This window comes from Vombatus ursinus, unplaced genomic scaffold (assembly GCF_900497805.2).
Source record: "Vombatus ursinus unplaced genomic scaffold, bare-nosed wombat genome assembly UNPS02014874.1, whole genome shotgun sequence".
Lineage (NCBI taxonomy): Eukaryota > Metazoa > Chordata > Mammalia > Diprotodontia > Vombatidae > Vombatus > Vombatus ursinus.
In genome coordinates this window covers 13,875,095-13,897,812 of record NW_020954652.1, presented here as the reverse complement: position 1 = coordinate 13,897,812, position 22,718 = coordinate 13,875,095, and the positions used below count along the sequence as shown (strand labels likewise).

The 22,718-nt window shown below is 37.8% G+C and overlaps 1 protein-coding gene across 1 annotated transcript in view; it reads left to right on the top strand.

Moving 5' to 3' along the window:
- Window positions 1-21,205, top strand: part of ACSS3 (acyl-CoA synthetase short chain family member 3) — a 232,852-nt gene extending 211,647 nt beyond the window's left edge. Inside the window, exons 12-16 of the mRNA XM_027842539.1 lie at window positions 4,315-4,396; window positions 5,396-5,518; window positions 17,559-17,658; window positions 17,748-17,923; window positions 20,528-21,205. Coding sequence (XP_027698340.1) covers window positions 4,315-4,396; window positions 5,396-5,518; window positions 17,559-17,658; window positions 17,748-17,923; window positions 20,528-20,596 — 550 coding nt within the window. The 3' untranslated portion in view covers window positions 20,597-21,205. The remainder of the gene's footprint in view (window positions 1-4,314; window positions 4,397-5,395; window positions 5,519-17,558; window positions 17,659-17,747; window positions 17,924-20,527) is intronic.
- Window positions 21,206-22,718: the final 1,513 nt, after the last annotated feature.

Genomic DNA, 22,718 nt, shown 5'->3' with positions numbered 1-22,718 from the left:
TACAGTCATAGTATTCCATAAAATCTTGACATGTAGCATCCCTGGGAAAATATTGGTATTAAAAAATGAATGTTTTCAGTGAGATGCAACTTGAAATTATTGAAAAGGCCACACAGGTTATCCAATGGACCACATCCCGCTATACTCCAGTTCCACTCTGAGCCCTTCTCATGGTCCATGTATAGTGCCTACCCAAGAGAATTGGATATTATGATGTAGCTCAATTGGATGCCCATCAAATTTCCTGCTATAATCTGCTCATTAAACAGACTTCATCTTCTTGTATTTTCCTTTGTGGATTGCTAAGTCAATATCTTTCAAGTGTCTTTTAAGGAGGCTATGTAATATTCTAGGTTGCAAAACAGCAACAGAAGCATTTAGAGGACTTTAGCATCTATAGGGAGGTCTTTCTGCTAGCTGGACTTTTCAACAATCATCCTGTTTGACCTAGTGAACACCTTTGCAAGAATATGTCTCTCCATTTCATATTAATATTAATGATCAAGTCATTTAACAGGGACTCTAGTTTACAGAGGGCTGCAGTTATTTCTGTATTTCTCAATCAGGATATCTTGTGATGAATTTTGACGTGTGTATGTGTGGCATGTTGTTGGAGAAGACTCTAGGTTTTGTCCTCTACTGACTTCAGATAGTTTTCTGAAATCAATAAGCAATGAGCTCAACAGAACCCAAATCTATCTGTCTCCTTAGTGTCTGACTGGGAAAATGTGGCGTGCTGTAGAAAATGATCTGTGAAAATATCAATGATCTCTTCTCTTGTTTTCATCAAGTTTCCCCTTAATACCTGAACTGACCTTTTCCATAAGTATCTCATAGAAGAGAAAAGAAAGCGTATGAGTCAGCAGTTGCTGACTTCTTTCTATTCTAAGTAATCGCTGATATCCTCAGGTTCTACTTCTAGAGAGTGGAAGCATTGTGTCAATTAAGAGGCTGTTGTAACAGACAAAATGAGAAGTGATGAGTGGTGATTGTGAGCAGAGAGGAAGGGACAGATGCAAGATGGCGTGGAAGTAGAATTGATAAGACTTGACAACTCATTTTCATTTGGGGGGGCTGGAGCACTAATGAGGAGTCCGAGATGATTCTGAGGTTGCAGATCTCCATGCAACGTCAAGAGAATGAGAAGGTCCCATTGGATTGGACTCCCTGTACTAGAATAGGAGAGACTTGGTCAAGAATCATACAGAATGGGAAGGCATAGATGGCTTGCAAACAGCCTAAATGGAGGGAGGATTCACATCCGTAAGATCACACATACATTTCAGGGTTTCAGGAAACACCTATAGCACCTCCTACGCAGGACTGCCGTGAAGATCAAGCAAGATAATGTGTTAAGTGTTTCTGTAATCTTTAAAGCAGGTATTATTGTTATTATATATTTCAAGCCATAACACTTTTGTGAAGTGATTAATTGCCCCCAAAAAATAGTGGTTCATTTTTAGTGGTTTAATTAAAAAAAATGCTCATTCACTGGACAGTATATAAGAACACCATGCATTCATTGAACTAACATTTACTGAGAATATAATCTTCAGTTCACGTATTAAGCACATATTAAGTAACATTCTGGACACTGTGCTGAGTTCAAGAGTTACAGAAAACCAAAATGAAAACAATCTCTACCATCAAGGAGCTTAGATTCTCCTGGGATGTATACTACATAGCTAGATAAGTCATTATAAGGTATATAGTCCATAATAAATTAATAAAAGGATTTGTTCGGTGAAGTTTGGATTCAGTCAAAGGGCACACTTGAGGACCTAGAGCGTCACATGTGGCCTGGAGGCTGCAGGTTCCCCAATCCTTGTATATACCAAGTAATGCAATGTCATTTCAAGAGGAAGAGAGCCCTAATAGCTGGGGGGAGAGGGAGGAAAAAGAGGCATCCTGTAGGAGATGGCACCTGAGCTTTGCTTGAAGGAAGATGAGAATTCTAAAAGGTCAGGGTGAGGAAGGAAGGTTTACATTTCAGAGATGAGCATTATATTGTCCTGAGATATGAAGAATATAGGAAGACTTAAGATGTGGGCTCTGAACTGAGGGCACTTACAAGCTAAATAGGAAAAGAAAGCATATACAGATAGAATGTGGTAGGTGATGCTGTATATGTGGAGCAACTACACCTGGGTCATACACTCAGCACTATCACAAACTAGCATTTCCCTCAATCTTATCTATGAAAGATGGGGATTAGATTGTTGAAAAGTCTGTGACTCGCTATTAACAATAAAATCATGCAAAAGTAACAGATGAGTGACATAGATAAGGTTTTGTTGTTCAGTCATTTGTCAGTTGTGTCTCACTCTTCATGACCCCATTTGAAGTTTTCTTAGCAAAGATACTAGGGTGGTTTGCCATTTCCTTCTTCAGCTTATTTTACAGATGAGGAAACTGAGGCAAACAGGGTTAAGTAAGTGCCTTGCCCAGGGTCACACAGCTAGTAATTGTCTGAGACCAAATTTGAACTCAGAAAGGGATTTCCTGATTCTAGGCCCAGAATGTTATCCACTGTGCCACCTGGCTGCTCTTTAGATAGTATTTATCTATAGGAATTCCCTGGAAGAATGCGTGAAACATAGAATCATGGGATAATAGATTAAGAGCTAAAAGGTACCTTGGAGGCCATTGAGGCCAACCCTCTTATTTTACAAATGAGGAAAGTGAGGCACAGAGAGGATAAGGCACTTATCCAGGCTCATAAGTTAGTAAATATCAAAAGAAGCATTTAAATTCAAGTGTTTCTTCCTGATTCCAAATTGGTGCTCTAGGAACTATCCCACGTAGGCAGAAAAAAGGAAGAATTTAGATTGGGAAATGATCTTTCATTTCTTGGTCATCAACTATGTTGGTGTATCCTTGTTATATAATATTCATTTTCTTTTTTTTTTGTCATTATGTGTCATGAGAAGTATGGTAGCTTAGTGGATAGAGGGCTAATCTTGGAGTCTGAAAAATCTGGTTTCAATTTCTGCCTCAAATGGACTCTAGCTGTGTAACCATGGGTTATACCAAGCTGCATTTGTGGAGCGAATTTCCACACTGGGAATTTGCTACCTGAATGATATAGAGGGAAAGACAGGGAATGCTAGCAGGAACTGTGTCTTCTTCTTCAGCACCAGCAGAAGATAAGTAATGGTTAGATTAAATAGGTAAAGAGATGTAAGAGCATCAGATAGAAGGTCTGATTCAGTGATCACAAACAATTAATTGTCTTTATGACTTTTTTTTTTGGTAAGGCAATTGGGGTTAAGTGACTTGCCCAGAGTCACATAGCTAGTGAGTGTTATGTCTGAGGTTGGATTTGAACTCAGGTCCTCCTGACTCCAGGGCCGGTGGTCTATCCACTGCGCCACCTAGCTGCCGCTCTTTATGACTTCTAAGGAGCAGCAAGATGATGCGGTGGGTAGAGTGCTAGGCCTGGAGTCAGAAAGAGTCATCTTCCTGAGTTCAAATCTGGCAGCAGATGCTTACTAGCTGTATGACCCTAGGCAAGTCACTTAACCCTGTTTGCCTTAGTTTCCTTATCTGTAAAATGAGCTGGAGAAAGAAATGACAAACCACTCCAGTATCTTTGCCAAGAGAACCCCAAATAGGGTCATGAAAAGTCAGGCATGACTGAAATAGTTGAACAACAAATGACCTCTAAGGTCCTTTCCAACTCTCTTTATGATCTTATGATTTATTCCAAGAAAGTAACTTTACTTCCCCTTACTGACCACAACATCAAGCCTCTTATTCTAATTTTTATTCTGTTCTTGTTGCTAATGCTCCAGTGACCACTCAACATAAAAATGGGCCAGATATGCGTAGGTCACAGAAAGAATAATTGTCCTTGCCTTTTGGTTCAAATTCCCGCCCTGCCCCAACTACCTGTGTGACCTTGGAGAAGTCATTAGTTTCCCCCATCTATAAAATGTAAAAGCATCTGTAAAACTACTGGATTGGTCTAGCTGATAGAGATTTCCAGCTTTAAATCTATAATCCCATGCTCTTATAAACCCATTTAGACCTCAGTTTCTTCATCAGTAAAGGGGTGTTGGACGGGATGACTTCAAAGATTTCTTCCAGTTCTAAATCTATGATTCTGTGATCTCTTAAACTCAGTAGTTTGGGCATTAATAGTCATAGCCTGGCTGGTAGATTTGGAGATGTGAGAGGAAATATAACTGTTTTCCATCAGATATCTGTTACCCAATTATCTCACTGACAATATACCCTTTAATCTGTCTACCTATATAGACTTTCATTCAATCTCACTTGCCGAATGCTAACTTCTCTGTATTTTCTCTTAAGGTTACCTCTGCCTCCTGGAGCATTTTCGGGGCTCTGGAAAAACCAGGAAGCCTTCAAGCATTTGTATTTTGAAAAGTTTCCGGTAAGAACTTTTAAGATACTGTCTCAGATGACTCTGCTCCTCATCAAACTTGCTCACAAAAAGGAAAAGGTAAAAGTAACTTGTCCATAAAATCTTAGAGCAGAAAGGAAATTTAAGAGGCCATGCGATGTTGTTCCCTGCTTGAAGGGACGTGCATTGCTCAAATTGTTACGTAGCCTGGGTTGGCATTTATCTTAATTTTAACCATTTGGGGGGTTGGTGGTTTGACTACCTCCCTAGATGGCCCATTTTAGAGTTAGTTGAATCATTTTTCCTTATTTTCTCACAGCGAGGAAGTCTCATTTGTTGCATTTAATGTTATTTCTTCTTTTAGTGACTCTTCAGAGGGGAAGAACTTTGCACTTGGATTAACAAAAATTAAAAAACAAAAATAAAAAAGTCATTGTTTCGTGGTCAGTCTTCTACCTCTTCACACTTAGGGAAGATAGTTATCAGAGAAACACATTCTATTGCTGAGACTTTATTTGAAGCAATTCTAGCTTGGTTGATTTACTATCTACCGGCATAGAATTTTGGGATTCTGTGCCATGATGAGGCATCAGAGTAGAACAAGAGTAGATTAAACTGTGTGATATCTTTCAAATATTAACATAGAAAAAGTCTAATTTTAAATCAAGAAAGAATCTGCCAATCAAGTGTTGTGTGCTACTGATGGATAGTGAAACAATACTTTCCCATTAGGAAAATAAATTGGGTTCATAAACTATGTAGCTCACTGTGTTAACTCAACTTGGATATATCCTAGAAACTTTTAATTTATTACTAGATGTTCAAAGACCAAACAGAATCTGGCAAGCTTTGAAATTAATTGAAAAAAACAAACAAACAAACAAACAACTCAGTATCCTCATAACACCTAAGATTGGATGCAGCCATTTCTTTTATACTTTACAATGTTCTGAATTTAAATGTTAATATATTAACTAAATGACAGAGAAAATGTATTTGTTTTAATCTTGTGGGGTCTTGTGTTTACAGGGTTATTATGATACTATGGATGCTGGTTTCATGGATGAAGATGGCTATTTGTATGTTATGTCTCGAGTTGATGATGTAATCAATGTGTCTGGTCACAGAATTTCAGCGAGTGCCATAGAGGAGGTATTAAAGAATACTGGATATTGAATTCTTTTCCTAAAGGTGAATGAGAATAGGGATAGGAATATGACCAGATATTGAATAGGAAACTCCTGAGTGATGCAGAATTCTCTATAGATAGATGTTGGCACCTTCTTTTCAAATTATGGTCTTCTAGAGTTGCCTAGAGCAATGAGAGGTTTAGTGACTTGCCCAGGTCACACAGACAGTGTTTATTAGAGGCAGGATTGGAGTACAGGTCTTCCTGATTCCAAGACCAGCTCTCTGTTGACTACACCATGTTCTCTCTGTGAAGTAGATGATAAGATATGAATGAAATTCTGGTCAGCAAAAATATGAGTATTCATTGTCTGTGACACTTTGCTAAGTCTGTGAGGCGGAGGGGGGGAATCCTGGCTCTGCTAAGATTTAGTTCATTTCAATTATCTGTGCATTTAATAATCCATCTGTGAAATGGAGATAATACTGTTTACATTCCATACAGCTTTTTGGAAGAAAGTATTTTGTATACCTCAAAGTGTTAATACATTTTTTTTGTCCATGTCTATCATCTTAGATATCATTCTTAGATGATGTTCCAAATATGTCACCTCTCTCTATTCATACAGATGGGCAACTCACATGTAACCTAGTTTCAGAGTTGCTTGGGGCCTAGGAGATTTACTCTTTTTTCTTTTTTTTTGGCTAGGCAATGGTATTAAGTGACTTGCCCAGTGTCACACAGCTAGTAAGTGTTATGTGTCTGAGGCCGGATTTGAACTCAGGTCCTCCTGAATCCAGGGCTGGTGCTCTATCCACTGTACTACCTAGCTGCCCCGAGGGGATTCACTCTTGCTCATGGTCACCTAGCTAGCATATGTCAGAGGCAACATTTAAACCCAGTTTCTTCCTGATTCCAAGCCTGGTTCTTTATCCATTATACTTACATACATTATATCCAATATACATATATATATATATATATATATATATATATATAAAAATATGTATTCCTCTCATATATAAGTTCATGATTTATTATAATTGCTAGTATCATTATTAAGAGAGGTAACATGATACAGTAAATAGGACACAGTCAGAAGGATCTGAGTTCAAATTTTGCATTAGTCATTAATGAGTTTTGTAGCCCTGGGTGTATAGATTGACCTCCTTGTGCCTTAGTCTATTCATCTGTTAAAAATTGTGGTGGGGATGGCAGGAATGGGCTTGATGGCTTTTAAGGTCCTTTTCAGCTTAAAATCAATGACACTAGGATTATTTTCTTCTGGTCTTGACCCAGGATGGATGGATGGATGGATGGATAGATGAAAAAGAATTTGTTAATCACATACTATATACCAAGTACTTGGCTAAGGAATTAGGATACAAATACAAAAAATAAGGAAGTCTCTAAGTCTTAAGGAGTTAATATTCTACATTTTATATTTTCATTCTGAATATTAACAAGAGAGAACATTTACTATATAAACAGAACAGAAAAATAAGATTATATGTGAAAATGTGAAACTTTATTGTATACATTTTGTGTTTTTAAACATTAGAAATTAATAGGATCTCATGCTGTAATGGAGGAGACACAATATATAAGGGAATGGGAATTTTGGTCTAGGTAATCTCTGAGGAAAGTACAAAAGTTATTCATGGGCATGGAACAAACTACCATTTAAATGGGAGAAAATATTTAATAGCACAATTAAAGCTTCAGTGAGATCAGCAAAAACAGAATTAGAGGTTCAGCTAATCTCCTCCCCTAATTAAATGATAGCCACCTCCTGTAAAGTGGGGATTTATCTTCATTTACGGCACACTAGAGTTTATCAGCCTTGCTTCTGTATACTTAGCTGTCTCCGTGTGGCAACCAATTCTCTCATGCTCCACTGACAGGAAGGCATTTCATTAAATATTTTGGTAGATATGACCCATGTGTACTATTATTATAGTGTCACCATTTAAACTTGGCTTTCCCTTTGGTGAAACTTGGAAATTGAAATTCACGCCTTGAGTATTTTGGTTGACTTGTCAGAAAGGGACCTCTTCCTGCCTGAACTCTTCATTTCTTGCCTCTTTAAGGTGACTTCCTATTTCTATGTACATTTCTGATAATCAAAATTAATTTAAACTATAGCTATTTAATATACTCAGCATTTGCCACCAATCAGAATGCAATAATTCTACTTTATTGGGGGGAGGTATGAAAATAATAATGGCAGCCAAGTATAAGGCGTAGTCTGCTTGAAAATATTGTAGTTGACCATGTATGAGTATAGGTAGAGCCGAAGTTATGGAAGATGAAGGGGAAACATAAGAGAGAACTTGAACCCCCAAAGTTGCCAAATTTCTCCCAAGTTTGTAATTCGAGTCTAGCCCAATTACTGACTTTTTTTTGCCTTTTTTTTTGATGAGGCAATCAGGGTTAAGTGACTTGCCCAGGGTCACACAGCTAGTATATATCAAGTTTCTGAGGTAGGATTTGAACTCAGATCCTCCTGGCTCCAAAGTCAGAGCTCTATCTACTGTGCTACCTAGTTGCCCCTCCAATTATTGACATTTAACAAATGAATGTATGTAATATGCTCATGACTTCCAGGATGTCCAATTCACTTACCACCTGCCCCCAAATAAACTAATTATTTTATTTTATTTTATATTTGAGGCAATTGGAGTTAAGTGGCTTGCCCAGGGTCACACAGCTAGTAGATGTCTAAGGTCAGATTTGAACTCATGTCCTTCTGACTACAGGGCCAGTGCTCTATCCACGGTGCCACTTAGCTGCTCTTAACTGATTCCTTTATTTACTGTTGAATACCGGAGCAATCTCTTCCAGGGTTGGGGAACCTGTGGCCATGAGGCTACATGTGGCCCTCTAGGTCCTCAAGTGCAGCCCTTCAAGCAAATTCAAACTTCACAGAACAAATAAAAATCCAATAAAAGGATTTGTTCTGTAAAACTTGGACTCAGTCAAACGGCCGCACCCAAGGACCTAGAAGGCCGCAGGTTCCCCATTCCAACATATTGCGTTTAATGTAACGTTTCCATTGAAATCCTCCTCAAAGGGTAACCAACAGAGCACAGCCTAGTGACGGATCCCCCACCAAAACCAGGCTTTGAGTATGGGTTCAGTGATGGCCTTGGAGTTTTATCATCTGTGCACTAGCCCAGCTGAGATCAGACAGATCATCACCCAGCTCAGTCACAGGGGGGTGATTTTTAAAAATAAATTTTATTGATGCCTTTTTTTTTTGTTATGTCAGAATAATGATTTTAGCCCTTCCCTCTTGTGGCAAAGAAAAGCAATTAGGCAAAAGTATTTCGTTTAGTGACTGCCTCTGGGATTGTATATAACATTCTGTCTTGTCGATTGAGGTAGCATATGTGAAGTGATTTGCAAACCTGAAAGTGTTATATAAATGCTAGTTACATAGTTAGCTAGTTGGCTGTGCTGATGGCAGGGGCAGTAGTAACAGTGGCCCCTTGCTCCGCAAGAGGATGTAAGGGATAAATTATGTGTCATTAGCTATCTTCCTGGACCCTCATTAGCTTTGCAATGACCCAGAGTTCAACTTACCTTTTTTTTTTAAATAATAACATTTTATTGATATTTTTTGTTTTTATATTGCCAGAATTTCCCTCTATCTCTCTCCTTCCCACCTCCCAGAGAGTCATCTCATATAACAAAGGTATTTTTAATAGAAAGATGAGGAAAAAATTAGCAAAACCAAGCAATACATTGGAAATAAAAATCAGAAAATACGTGCAATTTTCCATACTCCTTAATGAACTTTTCATTGATAAGGCTATAGCCCTAGTTCATGTTCTAAAAGCTAGTATTTGTGTAATGCTTTAGAGTTTGCAAAACCTATGTGTTTTTTTTTTTCTTTTCCTGATATCTTTCAGGGAGAAACATGTAATTTTCCACAGTGTGTTGCTTGTTGATGGACTGTTCTGATGCTGCATTCCTCAGTTTTCTCATCTGTAAAATGGGGATAACAATAACACCTACCTCTCCAGGTTATTGTGAGGATCAAGTGAGATAAAAATTGTAAAGTGCTTACTTAGCACAGTGCCTGGCACATAGTAAGTGCTATATAAACATTAGCTCTTACTGTTATTAGTCCTAGATTCAAGTCATGCCATTGGAGCATAGGTTAATAGATTAGACTTGGAAAGAAACTGAGGTCATCTAGCCTAATCCCTTCCTTTTTCAGATGAGGAAACAGAAGACCAAAGGTGTTAAGGGACTCATGCAAGGTCACACAACTAGTAAGTGGTAGAGGAAGTTCCCATGACTCCCAAGGTCAGCCTTCTTCCACAAGTTTCTTATGAATCTCAAAGATTTAGGGAATAGGTGTGGTGATGGACCCTATGTCTGTCATTCAAAAATCAGCCTAATTTCAAAGAGGCTCTGTAGCAGATTGTTCAATGGATAGTGAATTTTTAGGGCTGCAGCAACTCAGTGATTACTTTCCAAGTCGTAGAAGAACTGCTCTCTGTGTTGATGGAGGAACTGTCCATGAAATTATGGGTCCTTGAAATATCAAAGCATACACTTTTACTTAAATTAGGAGAAAATGGACAGAATTCTTCCCATGGAGGGCTTTTATTGCTTTTCCTCAAGAACCACATTCAGTTTGTAGTTCAACCACTGAAGCAAAATGGATTGCTTCCCTGTTTGTAAGTCATGAATCAGAGTAAGGCATGTGGAACCTGAATTGACCTTTGAGAAAGGATCTCTTAGTGGATAGAACCTGGAACTGGAGTTAAGAAGACTTAGGTTCAAATCTCACCTCAGAACCTTATTACTTATGTGACTCTGGGAAAGTCACTTGACTTCTCTTAGCTAAGGCTAAGAGTTTCTTCATCTGTATAATAAGGATAATAATAGCACCTACCTCACAGGATTGTTGTGAGTGTCAAATGAGATTATACATATAAAGTATTTTGAGATCTTAAAGAACCATAGAAATTCTAGGTGTTACCCTGGACAGCCAAGGCATTTGCACTCAACTTTTCAATGCTCTGTTAGGGGTTAGTAGAGAAAGGATCTTAAGTATCCTAGTGCTTTTGCCTATAGTACAAAGTTCATCCCTTTCTTCAAAATAAGTATGCTAAAATAAGATACTGGATGTGGAATCAGAAAGACATGGCATCAATGTTCTCCTTAAGTGTTACTAGCTGTGTGACCTGAGCAAGTCACTTAATCTCCTTCAGTCTGTTTCCTCATTTGTAAAATGAGGGGGATTGTGAAAAATAGGGACTCCATTGCCTCCATCCCTAAGTCTAAGACCCTATGTCTTATGATCTATTATCTCCCTTTTCCAAGGGGAGAATTAGGTTCCTTTGATTTTCCTTCTCTCTCTCTCTCTCTCTCTGAAAGTTCTATTGGTATCCATGGAAACTTGGAACTTTGGTGTTAAAATGCTATACTTGAAGCCTATAGCAGTGTTCTAAAGCAATTTGTCTCTATAAAGGTTGTTTTGACCAAATTGCCATTGTTTGTTTCCAGTTTAGTGCTTTTTTTCACTAGTACAGGAGCCATGACTTCCCAGAATGATTGTGTGCCCAGTGAGCATACCTTGAGAATTTGATTTCTGTCGACTTTAAATCATCTTACATTTGCTCAATATTATCTTGCATAATATGAATATTAATGAAAATTGTAATTTTTCTCACAATTTTTCTCAGATTGATTTTTTAATGCATATTCAAATTTTATTTTTAATCTCAATGTTCCTTTTCTCCCTCTGATTCTTCCTCTACAACAGTTAGACTCCCCATGTTACTGTCTGCTTTAAATTAACTTCCCAGAGACTGTTAAAAAGATAAATTAAAAATTCCATTGTCCCTCTTATCCCAATTAAAATTCACAATACAAAATGCCACGAAAAATGTTTAAGGAACATGTGTTAAATTGTCACAGGAAGTGGTAATAACTTCAAGGATCTCAGCTATTTCCCAGTGTGAATAAGGCTACTCAAGACAGTTCTCAGGTAACACAATTGTCCTTGAACCACAACTATCTCGTGCCTGGATGTGCTTTGTACCTAGGAGGCATTCATTAAATATTTGTTGAATCCATAAATAGGAATTTCTGATCCTTGCTTTTCGTACCCAGTCTCCTCATTTTCATAGAACTCCTCATCTCAGAAGTCAAATTATTTGTCTTCTGCCTCAAAGAGTTGAAAAAGACATATTTTGCTGCCTTCTCAAGCTCTCCCTCATCTTCAGTCTTTTTCCCCCCAAAATATCATTTGTTTAATAATGATGAAGGGTTTCTTGACATTGCCTTTATTGAATCTTTCTGCCTTAGATCCTTGTGACACAGAGACAGAAGGAAATTTTCTATGAAGGATTAAAACCCTTAAATAACCAAATGGATCTCTGATAGCATCCGAGTAGATATGGCTTCCAATGGTGCCAGTTACAGCCCATCTCTTCCTGCCTATCCCCTATTTTCTAACGTCCTCCTGTAAGTTGACTGGGGAGGTCATCTTAACATATTAGAAATCTTCTATCACACCATTTCCTGGCCATTTGCAAGCCAACTCACTTATATTCTGACCACCTCCCAAGATTCTCTCCTTCTGCCACTTTCCAACTTTAGTTCTCATATGTATTCTTTCCCAATTAGCATGTAAAATCCTTCATGGCAAGGGCTATGTTGCTTGCTTGTATTTATTTCCCCAGCCTTTAGCACACACGAAGTGCTTCAATGCTTTTATATTCATTCATTCAATTTTTACATTTAATGGATACCGGTAGAACAAAAGAGTGCTTAACACTTATCCTTTAGTTTCGCCATATAGCTACCCATCTTCCTTTGTGATCATATCTTTCTTTGACAAAATTCCTATTCTAACTCTTTGTAATTCATTGCTTGTAGTGCATTACAGCCAACTTGTGTCTACTATGTTCTCCTATATTGCCCTCTCATGATAATTATTTGTAATTTTCTGTAGACTTCCATTTTCTATGAGCCCCACCTATGCAACAACTCTAGGAAACTTGGTATTAGAAAGACTGGTCTTTGTTTCAAGGAAAGATTTAGACCCTAGAAGTCTTCACTGCCCTTAGGATGCTATTTCATTTAATTTTAACATCTCTCTCCTGCTATACAGACTTTGATCATGACATACCCCAAACTCACAAAATCTTGAAATGGTGTTGGGAGAAGAAACTTAGCAAGATATTATCTAGTCCAACTCCCTCCCTGATGTAGAAATACCTCCCATGGTGTCTGAAATTAATAATCATCCTGCTTCTTCTTGAAGACGTCCAGTAGTGGAGAACTCACTGTCTCGTAAAGCCAATAACTCCATCCACTTGAGCTACTTCTGCCCTATGGTAATACAGATTAAATCTAATTCCTCATCTATGTGAAAGGCCTTTAAATATTTAAAGATAGCCACCCGTAAGTCTTTTCTTTTTCAGGCAATATGTTCCCTTTTCTTTCAACAAGTATTCTTGAGACAAGCATTTAATCTCTATCACCCTTCTCTGACATGTTTTAGTTTGTCAAGGTTTTGTCTGATATATGATGCCCATAACTATATCTGATTGGAAAGGAGAATAATTGAACTATCAATTCCCTTTCTTTCTGGACTTTGTACTTAGGCTGTAACAACAGCCTAAAGTTATATGAGCTTTTCTTTTAAAAAGAAAATTGCATTACACTGTAATCTTTCAATCAAGAAATTCAGCTTGGTGGGTAGTTGCTATGACTCTACTATGGGTAAGACCTGATTGCAATAGAAAAGGACAAAAACCAAGCCTCAGCCTTTTTTACATGAATTGCTCTCTAGTTACCCTCATCAACCTGGCAAGTATTTATATATTGGCTTTTCCAAACTTTATAGATTTCACATTTACCCTCATTAAAATTCACTTCCCATATCTTCTGAGAGATGAAATTGTCAATTGTACAAATAAAATATTTATCAGATGCTCTGCTTTTATCCTAAAAAAGATTTCTACCAGGTAATCATGAAGCGAAAGTTCCCATTACCACTATATCTTGTCTCAGTGTTAGCTTTTGATTTATTATCATCATTTATTTCCTCCACTTGGCCAGGGGATCTGGTATACCATTCTAACACCTGTTCTCATTCTCTCTCCTCTTATCCTCACCTACTACTTCCACAATAAATGACTCTTCAGATTCATTAATACCACTTAGCTTATTCATTAATACCACTTTACATAGTGCTAGTCTTTTATTTCCTCTCTCAAATATATTTCTTTGAAAAGAGATCGATATTTCCATTATTTCATCTTACGTGAACCATCTTAGTAAATTCTTCGTGACATTTTTAGACATATTTACTTCCTTACTTTAAATTCTTAAGTTTACTTTATTGCCCATACAATGTGTATTGATATATATATATCAACATCTGGATTCCCATTCCTCCTCTGACACTCATCATCTGTATGACCTTGAGTAAATTACCCAACTTCTTTAGACTTAGTTTCCTTATCTGTAAAATGAGGGGTGAGGACTAGATGGTCTCTTCATCTAGGATCCTATGGTCAAGGGTTAAAAGTATTCTTCCTAACTCCTCCCAGGGTTGCTTTTTTTGTTTGTTTGTTTGTTTTGGTTTGTTGTTGCTGTTTGGTTTAGTAATTCTTTGAATTTCAGGACAATAGCCTTTATAGATTTTTCTGTTCCAAGCTTCATGGTTTCCATAGGATCAAACAAGCAATCAAGGAACATTTATTCAGCAACCACCATATGCCAGGGACTGTGCTGGACACTGGAAATAAAGGCAAAAGTGAAATATTTCCTGTCTTTCAAGAAGCTTATATTCTGGGGCAGCTAGGTGGCACAGTGTATAGAGCACTGGCCCTGGATTCAGGAGGACCTGAGTTCAAATCTGGCCTCAGACACATAACACGTACTAGCTGTGTGACCCTGGGCAAGTCACTTAACCCTATTGCCTAGCCAAAAAAAAAAAAAAAGCTTATATTCTTTTGGGAGAGATGTGTTATGTTAAAAATGTTGGCATATGAGGAAATGTTTAAACAGTTGGTGATATTTGACCTGGAAAAAAGAAGAGTCCGGGGGGACATACTAGCTGTCTAAGAATATTTAAACACCGTTATAAAGAAGAGGGATTAGATTTGTAATATTTTGGCCCCAAAGAACTGGAATCAAGAGCAGCGAAAGGAAAGGGCAAAGAGACTAACTTAGTCTTGATGCCAGGAAAAACTATCCAGAAGCAAGAAGTGTCTCACGAGGTGGTGGGATGCCCTCACTGGAAGATGTCAAGCAGAGAAATAGGCGACTGCTAGTTGGATATATTTTAGTGGGGATTCCTTTTTTTTTTGTTGAGGGGGTATGGCTTGAACTCAGTGGTTGTTGGTTTCCCTTCTAACTCTCAAATTCTGTGATTCTATTAAAAACATGGCAAGTGGAATTTCCAGTCAAGATCATCTTTGGCCAGGTCTACAAGACACAAGAAAGCAAGTCGAGTCAGTTAAAAAGAAATAGTCACACTGATTAGCTGAGAACATCTGGCTCATTGTTCGATTTTGAAAAGCTGAATTAATAAGATGGTTGGGGACTTTGGGGCCATCCTCCCCACAGCTATGCTTCATCTCAGTGGATTATTTCCCCAAGGGTTGTTTCAACAGGTATTGGTCAGCATGATTGCTGAAGTTGACGAGGCACAATAAATTACTAATGGAAAAAAAAAAAACCTTTTGCACCTAGCTTAAGAAATTTGAAGTCAAAAGGAAAGGGATGCAGCTGATCCCTGTAGCATGTGTAACATGTTCATTTGGCAGGTAAATATTCCCTACTGTGACTGCAAAGTCCAGGTCTTCACTATCTGGCAGTTGAATTCCTGCCATTCAGATAGATGAAGCATGTATAACTTGGAGAATAGTCTAAAAGGAGAACAATTCATCTGGATTTCTTTTTTTTGCCATATAGTAGCATTAGCATTTGAAGAATTTAGCTCAGCATGTCTCCAACAGAAGCTTCTTTGTTAGATACTGGCTCATGATGAAAACAATTATGTGTCTCTATGTCAGAAAGTCAACAACATTTGCAATGTGAGAAACAACTACCGTGTGCCTGGCCCCATGGAGATGTCCCAGAAAGTAAAAGCAAAAGTCACCGACTTTGTATTCAGGATAGACTCGTTGATGTAGAGCCAGACTGGACATTAAAGACACCTAGTCTGAATTTTTCATTTGACAGATGAGAAATTTGAGGCATTCAGAGTTTAAGTAACCTGTCCAAGGTCAGAGGTTACAAGCTGAGACTTGAACCTTAGATTCTAAATCCAATGTTCTTTCCATTATTTATCTGGGGGAAAAGACTTAATATAGATAACACAACTAGAGTGCTGAATGATGGAGTATATAAGGTAATACTGACTCTAAGTGCTATAGGATGTGAGAGAAGGAAAAGGTCTAGTGACTTAATGTACTCCATATTTATCTTGTATGTTCTGATTTATCTATGTGGTCTCCTCCATTAGAAACATTTCCTCTTTCAGGGTGAGGACTGTCTTTGCTTTTTCTTTGTATCCCTAGCACGTAACATAGTGTCTTGCACAAAGTAAGCACTTAATAAGCAAATGATTGTCGGTGGATGGATGTATTTGGGTTTGGTTAATGAAGACCTTGTGAAGGACGTAGAACTTACATCCAATAATACCTAAATCTGCTATGATGGAAGAATCCTTCCAAGTCCACTCTGTGTAGTTGCTGATTTTTTAATTTTTTTTTTAATTTGTGAGACAGTTCTAAAAGATTCCTGATTTTTTTTTTTTTTTGGTCTGGTTGATATGTGAGAGAGTCAAATAATTTTTGAGATACTACTAGGTATTCTGTTAAGTTCTTAACATCCTAAATATATTTAGCATTATGGGACATAGAACAGGGTAGAACCTTAGAATTTATCTCATCTGATCCACTCATTTCACAGATGAGGAAACTGAGCCATATCAGAATACTGAAGTTACTTGCCCAAGTGAGGATTGAATGCAGATCTAAAGCTAAAGCAGTGAGGTGGCACAGTGGATAGAATGGCCCTGGAGTCAGGAATCACATCTTGAGTTCAAATTTCACCTAAGACCTCTACTAGCTGTGTGACCCTAAGCAAGTCACTTAACCTTGTTTGCCTCAGTTTCTCATCTGTAAAAGGAAATGGCAAACCACTCCAATACCCTTGCCAAGAAAAACGCCAGTTGGGTCATGAAGAGTAGGACCCAACTGAAAAACGACTCAACAACAACAAGAACAACAAAACCTGTGAACCTAGAACCCAAATACAGGGCTCTGTGGTCTAGTATCATATCCATTCTTATTATTTGTCTTTCATAATTTTTTTTATTTAAGTGTTTTTTAATCTCTTTTCCACCCCCAAATTAAAAAGAAAAAAAAACCTCCCGTAACATATGTGCACAGTCAAGTAAAACAAATTCCCATATTGTCCATGTCCAAGGTGTCATCGTCTGTATCTTCAGTCCATGACCTCTATAGTAGGAGATGGAAAGAATATTTCTTCCTGGATCCTCTGTAATCAAGGACTTCTCATGATTTCTTCCTACTCTTTGCTGGTGACCCTAATCATCCTGTATGGGAAGGCTGGTGTTTTGAGCACCTTTCTCCCAGGTGCACTCCATTTTTGAGGCCACCTCAGTAATGTCTCTTTGTGCCTCATGTCAAGGGCAAATTGCACCATTGGAACCTGCTCTCAAGAGTCTTTTGCTAATTGGGCACTGTTTGTTTATATTTGGCACCCATGGTACATTTTCCCTGGCTTCATTATTAAGTGGCTATAATGAGGAAAATAATCCCCTAACTTGGAAATAAGCTAAGTGATTTGTCTTAATTATTGTCAGCACTCAGTGGCTACCTTGTGGTGCCTGAACAGATGCCCTGGTGAGTAATGATGTTGGGGATTAGTAGTCATTTTCTCGGAAGTGGCTACAGTCTAATTTTTGGCTTTGGTGGCATGTTTCTTCTTTTTTTTCCCCCCTTGTCATATTGAATTAGATTACTACCCTGAAATTGGTATCTTTCCCTCTTCCAGTCGGTCCTTTCCCATGGTGCCATAGCAGACTGTGCTGTCGTTGGCAAGGAGGATCCTGTAAAAGGTCACGTCCCATTAGCGCTTTGTGTGCTGAGGAAAGGTGAGAACCCGCCATCCTTCCTTGACTCTTTGTGATGAAAGACGGCCTTAAAATTGTTGAGCACTCATAAATGGAAATCTCTCCCCTAGAAGTAAATGCTACAGAGGAGAAGATTGTGGAAGAGATCGTGAAGCATGTGAGAGACAGCATCGGTCCGGTGGCGGCTTTCCGAAACGCTGTGTTTGTTAAGCAGTTACCCAAGACACGCTCGGGCAAGATACCACGGTCAGCTCTGTCTGCTCTTGTCAATGGAAAGCCTTACAAGGTAGTCAGCTGAGAATTTGTAACACTGAGTTCTAATTTTGTTTTCCCTTTGATTTCATTGGTACTAGTAAGATGTAGCATCCAGGCCATTCTCCACAGCTGAATTTCAGCCTTGAAATAGATGCCCTCCGAGATATTTATGAGTATCTCTGGATCCAGCCTGATGGAAGGATTAAGTACCACTTAGGCTTTCTTATTCCTCAGGCTTTTAGCTGAGCAGTGTCTGGGGCATAAAAAAGTAAGAAGTAAATGGAATGTGATGGTAATGAATTTGAAAATGAGATATGTATGTTATGACTAATAGGCTTAACGGAATTAAAAAAGTTAAAAAAAATTGCAAATTTATGGAGCAGCTGCTATTTATAGTTCCATCACAAGAGCAGTAAAGGACCATGGATAGAATAATGGACTTGGACTCAGGAAGACTTGGGTTCAAGACCTGCTTCTGATGCTTACTAGCTGTGTGCTAGTCACTTAACACTGTTTGCTTCGGTTTCCTTAACTGTCAAATGAGGAGAAGAAAATGGCAAACCACTCTAGTATCTCTGCCTAAAAAACCCCAGATGGGGTAACCATGAGTCAGACATGACTGAAATGATACAGCAGCAAAATTAGGAAAAACAGGACCTGGAGTATCTGCCTAAACAGGTTGTTATGAGGTTTTAATGATATAACATAAAGAACTTGGTATGTGGCCCTATCCAAATGTCAGCAGTGATTGCCCTGATAGACATCTGCAAACCTAGGTAAGAATATGTGTGTCCCTTGATTATAGCTATGACTATAGGGAAATATTTTCCTTTCAAGGAAATGTAAGATAATTAAAATCAAACATACTGTCATTCAAGGTCATGGTTCCATTAGCACTTTGTGTAGTAAGGAAAGGTGAGAACCCACCATCCTTCTCCTGACTCTGTGTGTGATTAAAGATTTCTTAAGATTGGTGAGTGCTCACAATTGGAAATTTCTACCCTGGACATAAATGCTACAGAGGAAAAAGTTTTGGAAGAAATTATGAAGCACGTGAGACACAGCATTGGCCTGGTGGCGGCTTTTATTTTTTTTGAGATCCCTTTTTATAAAATCACAGATTTAGAGCTGGAAATGATCTGAAAGACTATCTGGTCCAAACATCTAATTTGACCAGTGAGTAAACTGAGTCCCTGAGAGGTTAAATGCGTTGTCCAGGATCATACAGCTAATACGTATCAGAAACAGAAACAAAGGATCACAGATTTAGTATTAGAACAGACCTGAAAGATCATTTGGTAAAACCCTTTCATTGCATAGATGAGGAAATTTAAGTTGAAGACTTGTCTAAGAAGGATCAAAGGCAAAATCTGAACCCAGGGCTTCCTGACTCCAAGTCCATCATTTGGACCACCCAATGCTTTACTGCTTCTGTGATGGAAGTACAAACAGAAGAGCCTTATAAATAGGCAATTTTGACTCCTCTCTTTCTAACTATGACTTACACTTGTGAGTATTATTCTAGTACAAATGATTTAAGTGGATAATGAAAATCTAAATTAAGAAATTTGCAAATGGATTTTTCTGCCTACACCTATTAGAATCTTGATCCAGACTAGAGTTTTTTAAATTTGTGTGTGTGTGTGCATGCACACGCTCCTTTGACACTTTGTGAAACCAGTGAACACTTTCTTAATATAATGATATTAAATATATAAAATCCATACAAAGCAATACATATAAAAGAAACCAATTATACTAAAATATAATTATCAAAATATTTTAAAAATAAAGTTTAAATTATTTATCATTTTTAAAATTAAAAAACTTTATCTTAAAACATTTTAAAAATACTCATGAATTGCCAGTTAAGAACTATTGAACTAGACATAATGTGGTTGTGTGTATTTAGCTAAAGATACCTATATACATATATGTATCTATGTGTACATCACTTTCATGTGTACTATAATATTAGGATTTATAATAAAAAATAAAGGGATGGTGTGATTACATTGACAAAAAAATTAAGATTAGCATTAGAAAAACTGTCTACCATTAATCCCAGTAAATATTATCACGTTTCCTATGTAGGCATCTGTTTACATGGGTGATATGCAAAGTGCTAGATACATGCCTCTGGAGAATGTTTTCTTTGTAAAATTTTCCAGTAGTTTAATTTTTTTTTGTTAATCTATAAGAGGTTCAAAATAGTTCAGTATCATTTGGATCCTTCTTTTGGCAAATAGCCACTTGAACTATATCAGAGAAGAGGGAGTAGAGAGTTGCCCATGAGTTTATCAAATGCAAGGGCAGCTGGGTGGCACAGTGGATAGGGGACTGGGCCTGGAGTCAGGAAGACCCAAATTCAAATCTGACCTCAGACCTTTACTCGCTGTGTGACCCTGGGGAAGTCACTTACCCATATTTTTCTCCTTATCTGTCAAACGATCTGGAGAAGGAAATGGCAAACCACCCCAGTGTATCTTTGCCGAGAAAAGACAAACCAACCATACAGGGTCAAGAAGAGTTTGATATAAATGAAGAATGACTAAACAACAATAAAATATCAAATTCGAAGGGAGCAGGGGAAATGGAGTTAAAAGTACTTATGACTCTCTGATTTTCTTTTCAGGTATCTCCCACAATCGAGGATCCACGTGTCTTTAGCCAGATAGAGGAAGTACTGAAACGGACATCATGACCTTTTGTCTTCTGTAAAAACTTACATAGCAGTGGAGAAGACATTTTACTTTGGTACAGAGAAATAGGTGGATAGTTGGAAGGTCTCAGTAGTTACAAAGCAAAGTAGTTAGGAAATAGAGGTTAATTATGTAGTTGAATGGAAGGTCTTTAATTGAACATGCCCATAGCTACTGGTTATTTGTTACAGGTCTTAGTATTTTTATCCATCCTTTAGTTTTTTTTTTATGTTTTTGTTGCTTTGTTTTCTGTAATTATGCTAAATTCTAGTATGAGCCTAATGAAATTATAGACTGTCAGAGCTGCAGGGGACCTCAAAGATTATCTTGTCCTACTTACACTCTCCCTCCTCTAATTTGAAGAAACTGTAGTCAAATGTACCTTTGGCCCTTCTTCCTGCCTTATGTTCAAATTTACCTGCCACTGCTCCTGAGAAGCTAAAGTTGTTAGGAGTTTGGAACAGGAATAGAAGTAGATGACTTATTTTACATGACAAATTAATCTTAGAAAGAGTAGGACAATCTCCATGGCGTGGGAAGGAAAAAAGAAAAAAAAAGATTACGTAGAGCAGGGGTAGGGAACCTGCAGCCTCAAGGTCACATATGGCCTTCTAGGTCCTTGGGTGTGGCCTTTCGACCGAGTCCAAGTTTTACTTTTATTAAGAGGATTTGTTCTGTGAAGTTTGGATTCAGTCAAAGAGGGCCACCTGTGGCCTCGAGGCTGGAGGTTCCACCCTGGGTTCCAGCTTAAAGGATATTATCATAGATTTAAAGCTGGAAGAAACCTCAGAGATCTAATCCCTTTACTCATTTTATTGATGAGGAAACTGAGTCCGCAAAAGATAGGTGACTTGCCCAATGTCCCACAGGTAGGAGTGTCAGAAGTAGGACTTAGAGCCATAACTTTGGACTCGAGAGCCAAAGAACTCAAAGCCCTTCCCACTGTATGACTGTGCTTCCAATTACACTGAAAAGTAAAATGGACCAAGTGAGGTTTTATTGGTAAGGCCATTCACACTGGTCTAGAATGGGCAAAAGAATGGAGTTTTCTAATGAACTGAATTTTCTGATAAACCCAATTTTGAACAAACTAGAACGCAGTGAAACATACTTGCTCCCTGTAAGGTATGTGTAGTAAACTGGATTGTGTATAATTTCATCTTGGATGATTCACAAAGTACTCAGGACCTTTCAGTGCCTCTGGGTCAGGAGAATGAATTATACCCTCTGTATGTACAGTTCTGTAGTTTTATTAAAAAAAAAAGTGGTGACTTAGATTCCTAATGCTTTGGAATTTGCTATTTGAATAAACACGTCAACTTATTTACTTGTCTTTTATATCTCTTAAAAGTGTACTATGCAAAGGGGAAAGTATGGAGTTTTTGAGATTCTAGAGAAAATGCACAGTTATTATGCAAGAAACACTTAGTTTAAATTTTCTCTGTAACTGATACAAAGAAGAATAATATGATTTCCTAGTTTTTCTTTTTCTTTCTTTTTTTTTTTAATGAGGCAATTGAGGTTAAGTGACTTGCCCAGGGTCACACAACTAGTAAGTGTCAAGCGTCTGGTCTGAGGCCAGATTTGAACTCTAGAACTCCTGGCTCCAGACCTGGTGCTCTATCCATTGCACCACCTAGCTGCCTGATTTCCTAGTGTTTTCAATTGGTTCAATGTATAGAAAATTATACAGCTTACCTTTGAATTTTAAAGGAGCAGGATTTTTTTTTTTTTGGCCATTTCATGTAATTGTTTCAGCTGTAAGTCCTAACAGATTTAAAAATCAATAATGTCTTTATGTCTGGAAAAAAAAGTTATCTTGTTTCCTTTCTTTTTTTGAATGTAGTTACATTGATTAAAATGGAGAATTCTATTGGAGAAACAGTTTCTCCATGCAAACTCTTTTGAGTACAGTCACAGTGAGACAGAGAAGATGAGCAGGCCGGTGATAATATAAAGGTACATTGGCAACATTTCATTTAGTACTTAAAGGTAGAGGGCTTTGGCTGCAGATTCTAGTCATGACGCAAATCAGAGTGATTAGAAAATGTTGTATTCCCCCTCAGGGAAGAGGGAAGAGCTATCTTCTAAGAGAGAGATTAAGAAGCTTTGTATCATAGGTTA